At 41.2% G+C, this 8,565-nt stretch overlaps 1 protein-coding gene across 1 annotated transcript; it reads right to left on the reverse strand.

Annotated features, from left to right (window-relative positions):
- Window positions 1-1,305: 1,305 nt before the first annotated feature.
- RPRM (reprimo, TP53 dependent G2 arrest mediator homolog) lies at window positions 1,306-2,852 on the reverse strand. The gene has a single exon (XM_079130739.1). The coding sequence runs from the start codon at window positions 2,534-2,536 to the stop codon at window positions 2,207-2,209; it is 330 nt and encodes a 109-aa protein (XP_078986865.1). The 5' UTR covers window positions 2,537-2,852; the 3' UTR covers window positions 1,306-2,206.
- Between the last annotated feature and the right edge of the window lie 5,713 nt (window positions 2,853-8,565).

The raw sequence follows: 8,565 nt of genomic DNA on the forward strand, positions 1-8,565 counted from the left end.
AAAACCATCCTAGGTTGCAATTTTTGGCAAGATTTACTTTGAAAGTGAAGTAGGCACTTAGTAGTGAATAAAATGCTAAAGGACCTGCAAACCTTTTGACCCCAGTCCTTTGTACTTCCTCCTGAGTAAATGAGACATGTCTTTGTGGTTTAATTTTGGCTGGTCTTGTAGTTGCTATTGTGAAGTCTGTGAAATTTTAATTGCTATAACATCCTAGTGAATCCTTTATAGTCTAGGAAATATTTAGGATCATACCCTAGATATAAATATAAACTGCTCAAAACCTTTCATCTAGTTTAAGCTTAAAGCTATTGAATACTTTGAGTTGTTTTCACTTTCATGAATTGCTAGGTTCTTCTTTCCAATACTATGCACTTATTGAGCTCTAAATAGGTCTATCACCATCTGTAACTCTTCTCTGGTTCAGCCTTCCTGGTTTTGGTTTTAATACTCATCTCTGAAATTCAGCACCTCGGCTAACTCCTCTGAGCCCTTTGCCTGGCCTTGGGCTGACTACTCTAAATTATAAAGAGCAGTCTCTCTCTCTCTCTCTCTCTCTCTCTCTCTCTCTCTCTCTCTCTCTCTCTCTCTCTCTCTCTCTCTCTCTCGCTGTTTTATTAGTTTTAATTAATTGAAGGACAGTGATTATACATATTTACAGGTCACAATGGGCTGTTTCAATACAAGTATACATTGTGGAATGATCAAGTCAGGCTAATTAGTACATGTTTATCATGTCTTCGATCTTTTAATATCCTCCTTTCTCTAGGTAACGTAATAATACATCTCGTTTTACTAACAGTGGTTTGTCCAAGGCGCATTAGCGTCATTATGTACCTTAGCAGTTACTTTTCTCACATTTTAGAATTTTCTTTTTTTCTTGAGCAACATCCCAGAGCCGTCTTGCTGACGTTGGTCTGGAGAGAGATGCCCTCCCTAAAGGCTGGCCAAGCCATCTCTTCCTTTCATTAGCGGTGTAACCCTGTGTTCCCGCCGGAGCCTGTCACGGAAGTGTAATCCTCCCGCGGGGGCCCTCCTGTCATCTCGCCTACATCAAAGTTGAAACTAAATGAAATATAAAATAGTAAATACAAAAGAAAACAATGGACGCTGCCTCCAGGATGGCTGATGTACGAGGGATTTGGTTATGTCTCACTCATCGCTGCCCCTTGGTGCTGCCCCCCCTTCCCCTCCACGCGATCTAAGATTCTCCAAGGAGAATTCCCCTGGCCTGGAACCAGACTCCTCACTGCTGCCGGCCCCGCTCTGCTGGGAGCATAGAATGACCACCAAGAGGCCAGAACAAAACACTTTAATGCTGCATTTATTAAGGAAATGTTAAATAAGAGAAAAAAAAAAAAAAAAAAAAAAAGGTCAAAACGGTTTCACAGATTATCAAGAGCACTTTTGTGGCGTAAACCGTGCAGTCACGAGCTACGAGTTCTATTCTGAGTCTTTGTCCCTTAGCTGGAGTTCTAGTCCCCCCAAAAGACCCAGTTGGAAATGCACTAAAAGAAACAATTTACCCCAGTCACATTCGCAGGCTCCCCCTCCCCCCACCCTTTCTCCCAAGATGACAAAACTCTAACCCCCCGGCAGGCAAACAGGCCACTAGGGCAGAATAGACTTATCAAATATTTGTATTCAAGCAAACTAGCACAAATTCCCTTAAAACGGCACGTTACAATCAAAGGTATCCCCTCTCCCCTCCAGGGCTGGGGTCGGGGGAGCTGGAGAGAGCGGGCAAGAATCCGCGCACGATTTGAATGTACCCATTAGGTCTGTTGCGTGGCGTATAAATAGGTCACTTTTCTGGTCACCAGGTGATCGGGGCTTCTGGGTCTCTCCCCTGCCCGCCCTCTCAAGTTGTCCCCATTGCTTGGCCCACCTGCGGGTGGAGAAGGGCTTTTGTCCCGTCGGTCTCCCCGCATCCCACGCAAGCAGCAGCTTCCAAAGTTCTGCGCCCCAATAACTCCCTTTTGACACCTGCTGCTGAGTTCAAAAGTCAGGGATCTTTCCTACAGCCAGGCACGGGGACTTCCGGTGGGCGACAGAGAAACGGTAGCTTTATCCCAAAGGCAGAAGTCAAGAGAAATAATTGACTCTGACAGGTTTGCTTCGCCCAGTCTCTGATGGTGGTGGACTCAGCTGGGCTGGTGAAGAGCGGAAGGTGGGGGTGCACCTGCTGCTGTGGCCTGAGGACCCATCAGTAGGGCCCCACGACCACCGCTTCAACCTCTTTAGACGGTCTCCGGTCCTTCACCAGAAAGTTGATCATGCCCTCGGACTTGATGAGCAGGTTGCAGCCTAGGAAGAAGATGCCGAAGACCACGGTGAGCGAGAGCACACACATGACAGCGATCTGCACCACGCGCATGATGTACAGGCTGCGCTCGTCCGGGCCAGCTTCTGCGAAGCCGTCGTCGGTCACCACCGATGCCTGGGTGCAGCAGCGCACAGCGCGCTCCAGCGCCTCGCTGCTGTTGGCTAGGAACAGGCCCGCCACGTCGGTCTGGTTGCCCAGCGCGGGATTCATCGCGGGAGCAGGCAGCGCCCCGGGCGGCGCGGGTCCGAGGAGTGGGAAGGCGGTGGCACGGAAGGAACAGGTGCCGGGCAAGCGCTTACTTTAGACTTGCTTGCGCGGGGCTCCTCGCTCTCTCCTTTCGAAAGTGTCGGGCTGTGAGAGTTTCCCAGGAGCCTCTCCAACGCGCGCAGCAGCTGGGTTCGTCTGTGCCGTCCGCTCCAGCTCAGGCAGTGCTTGTTCCCTGCGCTCGCTCGGCTGCGGGCTGTTGGAACTTGGCGGGGCTGGGCCAAGCCCGGCCGTGGGAGGTGCGGGCCGCGGCGGCTGCGGCGGCGGCGCGACCCAAGTAGCTGCTCTGAGCGAACAGCGGCCCCTTCCGGCTGCCGCGCCGCCCTGCGATTGGGCGGTAGGAGAAGCAAAAGGAAGAACCTCTTTTTGCTTTGTTTCTTTTGCAACTCCAAAGGCCAGGCAGAGGTCTCTGTACACTTCTGACTTCGGCGATTAAAGAGTTTGTGGAGAAAGGGAGTAACCAGTTGAAAGTTTCCGAGGAATCGGGCCACACCAGCTATGTGCGTCCTTTGCCTGCCGCCCCTCTCACTTCTGGGCGGAAGGAAAGTGGCGAAAATGCTGCAGGTGCCAGATGGTGCTGGTGAATGCACCCGGCCTTTGCGTGTGTCTGACTGACTCGCCTGCGAAGGCTTTCTAGTGGAGGGTGGAGTATGTGTGTGGGGGCCGGGGGCCGGGGGTGGAGTGGGGCGGGGATCTGGGAGTACTTTTTTTCCCCCGAAGAAATCAAAGAAGGAAGAATGGAGAGGGGGAAGGAAGGGGGAAGGGAAGAAGGAAGGGAGAAAGAAAAGAAGAAAGGAAGGACGAGCCTCCTCCCCACTCCCCTTTACAAAGGCGATTGGTAGCTCAAGATGAGTTTTATTGTGGCTTTGGAGACTAAGGAAAGGGGGTTAAGGGAAGGAGGTGTTCTCGTGTTGCCTTCGTGTGAAGGTTGCCAGGAACAGGGTCACCTCTCTGGTAAAGGAGGTGGAGTGATCATTTGCTTGTTATTTTAATTGCAGAGGAGTTTTTGGATGTGCATCCAGTGTTTTTGTCTGTTGGCAATAAATCAGCTATTTAAGTAAATTGGTCATCAAATCCATCACCTAGAATGATGGCCAACTGCTGGAAACCTTCCCTGTGTTTCATAGCAGATGCAGTTCACCTTGTCATTGTAAACCAGACTGCAGATATTTTAGGGGCCTGATTGAGGCTTCAACCCATTATGGTTTTGCTGTTGGTTCTGGTGCACGTTAACATCCCTAGAAGTCAGCCTCTGTTCTCTCTGACCTTGTGCTTTTCTGAACTCCTGTTACTTGATTCTATCATTCATTTTTACAAGCCTGTCAGATGAAGCTTTTTAAGATCCAGAACAACACTTCAGGGCCAACCCTCACTCCAACTTTCTACTTTCTTTCTCCTCCCTTCTTGATTCTTTCATCTATAACAACTAGAAAATAGTAAATTGAAGCCCAGTCTAAACTTTTGATAGTATACTTTTACTAAGTTTCTATTAAAACACTGTATCTATCTTGCAGCTTTCAACTCTACTTTTAATTCCATTCTATTTGCTTATTAAATCCCCTGATATTTTCTCCCCAAGCATCATTTCTTCCATATTCAGAGGTTTCCTCGAATGTTTTTGCAGTATTGCCTGACCAACACAAAGTGCAGTGAACTGTCTTTATTTAAGAGTCTTCAATTTTGGGAAGCTTTATTGTATTTCAGCTTCATTAAGTTTGATTCATCTAGTATCTGTTCACATTTGAGGGAGGGAACATTAGCTGAAGGTAGCTGAGGGGGAAGTTAACTGAAAGCCCAGCTTTTGGGCCTCACTCACAATTCACTTGGTTTATTGCTCCAGTTTTTCATGATTCACTTAGCCCTGAAGAATGTCTTACCCTTGTTATGGTTTGGATATGAGGTGTCCCCCAAAACTTCGCATATGAGACAATGCAAGAAGGTTCAGAGGAGAAATGATTGGGCTGTAAAAGTCTTAACCCAATCAGTGATTTAATCACCTGATAGGGATTAACTGAGTGTTAACTGAAGTGGTAGGTTGTAGCTGGAGGAGGTTGGCTTTGGGTATATATTTTGTATCTGAAAAGTGGAGACTCTCTCTGCTTCCCTCTGCCATACTCTTCTGCCATGATGTCCTGTCTTACCTGGAGACGCGATGAATGGAGTTTGCTGTCTATGGATTGAGACCTCTGAAACGGTGAACCCTCAAATAAACCTTTCCTCCTTTAAAATTGTTCTGGTCAGATCATTCAGTTACAGTAGCAAAAAAAAAAAAAAAAAAAAAAAGCTGACTAAAACAACCCTCAACAATTTTTTTCTTTGAACAAATTACTATTAATTGATTGAAAACAATTTCTTTAAATTTTACCATACAGTTAGTCTGTTTTATTTCATGTGAGTGATGCATAAGAATAATAAATATATTTTTTCACATAATATACCTGTGAAAAATCATCAAAAATGTTAGACTATCTAAAGTAATGATAAAATGAATGATAAAAGCAAGTGACAGGAATTCAGAAAGGCAGAAGGTCAGTGGAGAGAGGTTGACTTCTAGGGATGTTAACTTGCACAGGATTATGTAGAAGGTGGATGTGTTTAAACAGTGAGAGACTAGCTAGCCTCTTCTTTATGTAACCAGTAGAGTTAGTTTATAATAAATTTGTAAGCTCCAGCATTAAAGGACCAGAGATACTACCTTCCACAAAAACAAAACAATAATGACAACAACAACAAAAAACATGGTGAAAATGTTAGTTCAATCATTTTCAGAATTTGAGTATATCTATTGCAATTAATAGTACTAGTGCTTAAGCCTGAAATCTATTACAGTGATCAATCCCTGGAGTCTAGTGGAGGCTTTGTATCCAGCCCAACCTTTAGATCTGAGGAGTATACTCTAGAGAAGTAAGGGAACACTGACTGTTTCTTTTCTTTCAGCTTTAACTATTAACTAGCCACAAACTTGCCAAATCGGAAGATAATGCAATTCCAAATGAGCTAACTCAGATATCCAGTTTTTTAAAAACAAACAGATAAAAAACAAAGAAAGAAAACAATAGTTTCGTTTCCTTTATGCCCCCATCCCTCTGATTTTGTTGAGTAAAACTGCTTGGAGTGCTTAAATGTAATTTAAAAATAAACCTCATGGTACAAAATATACACTTATCACTCAATCCTTAATGGGACGTAAGGAAGTCTGTGCTGACAGAACATTTCTTCCTTTTTAGAACTTCTCTACAGAAAAAGGTTTATATTTTGGGTAGAGAAATCTCTCTCAACTTTGCTTCTGTTCTTTCCTTGTTTCTGGGAAAATCTTAGAAGTGTAGGAAAAGAAACCTTTAAGAAATGTCAATATAAAAAGCTAATTTTCAGAAAATAGGGGGTTATTTGATGTGAGAAACATATTCATAATTCACTTTGTATTTTAGATACAAGGGAGGACTCATGAATGCATTTAACTATTGACCTCTTCTACTTCACTGAAATAAATTTGAGAGTTAAATGTTCAACATTTCACAATATATATGACTTAGAACAGAAACCCTCAATTACTCTATATCTCTGACATATAATGAAGTTCACAAGCATATCCCATACTGATATTGATGGCAACTGTAATCTAGAGCTTGAACAGCCTTGAAGTGGGACCAGATACTTTCAATACCAAAGCCTTTTCCTAGACTATCTGGGTATATTATGAAAATATTAAATAGACATTTAAAAAAGGAAAATATCAGATATTAAAAGTATATTTATTTCTTTGGGGCAAGCATTTTTTTCCCAAATGAATTAAGCTATATTTCAGGCAGGGTAAAGAGTAAGAACACATATTCAGAAATCATTCATAATAGCAGTATCAATGCCTGAAACACAAGAAGAAAGACAGGAATAAGTAACACAGATCACTGAACCACCAAAATAAATATCATGAAAGTCAAGCAAATAAGCTCACACATTTTACTCTTAGACTGACCCTCATCTTCTCTCTGAGAATCTATGCACTTTGATTTTCCATGCAGCTTTAACTCTCTTATTTATCTGTTTTTCTTGATGGCAAGGTATTAATATCAATACATGGGATGAAAAAAAGGAAGTGACTAGAAGCAGACACTTTTATGGCAACCAGTAATGACACCAGAAAGAGAAACAAAAGAAAACATTAAGCAGCATGCACAGTTTTTCTCAGAGCTGAAAGTATTAGTTTGGACACATTTAGAGACAAAGGCCTTTGATGGTGAGGAGTCTAGCAAAATGTGTAAAGATATAGCTTTGAATCTTGCTGTTTTCACAAGATTAAATCAGAAATTCTGGGGAATGAAACCAGGTGATGACTTCAAATTATATTACAGAGTTAAATTATACTAGAGTCACAAAATCCCACTAGTGGTGGGATCTTGGGTAAGGTTTGTTTTCTTCTCTGTGTGTCTCATTTACTTATCTGTGAAATGGGGGTAGTGTTCCACAGGACTTTGAAAGAATTGATCTATCATTATTTGAGAATAACTGGAATAGTATCTAGCACATAGTAAAATCTGAAATAAATATAGATTGCAATAATTCCTGAAGAAACACCAATGTCCATGAGTCATTAAAAGAAAACATTAAATTTGTCCAATATTTTCTGTTTTAAAAGACTGGAAAATAAGTGACATATTTTACATTTCTATGTAAGGTGATTGAAGGATGTAGATATCAAAGCCCTTATGTGTTGGTGGGAGTGTGAAATGGTTTATCACTGTGGAAAATGGTATGATTCTTCAAAAAAAATTAAAAATTGAACTCCTATATGATCCGGCAATTCCACGTCTAGGTATATACTCCCAAAAATTGAAAACATGGACTCAGACAGGTATTAATACACCAATGTTCATAGCAGCATTGTCACAAGGGCTGGAAGGAAAAACCACCCAATTGTTTATCAATAAATGAAACAATAAACGAAATGTTGTATATACATAAATACTATTCAATTTTAAAAAGAAATGAAATTCTGATAACATGCTACAACATGGACGAATCTTGAAGACATTATGCTAGTGAAAGAAGCCAGATACCAAAGAATATACTATTGCATGATTCCATTTATATGAAGTACCTAGACTAGTCAGATTCGTGAAGACAGATGGTAGAATGGGGGTACCAGAGTTTGGAGAAAAAGGGTAATAGGAATTTATTGCTTAATGGGAACAGAATTTCAGTTGGGGAAGATTAAAAGTCTTGGGGTATATAGTGTTTGTGTATTCACAATAATGCAAATGTAATCGTACGTATGAAAATCATTAAAATGGCAAGTGTTATGTTTTGCATGTTTTAACACAATAAAAAATTCTAAGTATTTTAAGTAGAGCTAACATAGATTTATACAGCTTAGAAAATACAGAAAAGTCAGAAAATAATCCCCCACATTCATCCATCACCTCCATAGCTTGAAGATAACCACCCTTAGTAATATAGAATATTTTCTTCCTGTCTTTTTGCTGTTTCATGTAATAGTCATGATCAATCAGTATACAATTTTATACCTTGTGTACATTATTTTTTATCTTGTGTTCTTTCTTACTACAATAAGCATTGTCCCATGGTATTAAAAACTTATATTCACATTTTAATGAGAATAGTACTTCATCATATGGACATACCATTCTTCATTAAAACACGACCTTTCACTGAACAGTTATGTTAATCTCAAATATTTGCTATTGAATCAATTATACACATAGAACAATTTTGCTCATAAGTATCTTCTGTATTTAGATTGCACAAATGTATAATGAATTTTACAAAATTGCAATTTTGGTGAAAACAACATCTTATTTTGAGCAAGGAACAGCCAAATTGTTTTTACAAGGGTTATATCAGTCCGCATACCTATATGTAGAGCATGCTAGTACCCATTTTATCATACTCTCTGGAGATGGAGTGCTCAAGTTAATTTTGATACCCAAACCAAACCCACAGTTATTAAATCAGAAATT

The sequence above is a fragment of the Sciurus vulgaris genome (genome assembly GCF_902686455.1).
Source record: "Sciurus vulgaris genome assembly, chromosome: 3".
NCBI lineage: Eukaryota > Metazoa > Chordata > Mammalia > Rodentia > Sciuridae > Sciurus > Sciurus vulgaris.

What these genes read in the sequence shown, in the direction of transcription:
- RPRM (XM_079130739.1), bottom strand. Translation starts at nt 2,536, where the DNA reads ATGAATCCCGCGCTGGGCAACCAGACCGACGTGGCGGGCCTGTTCCTA.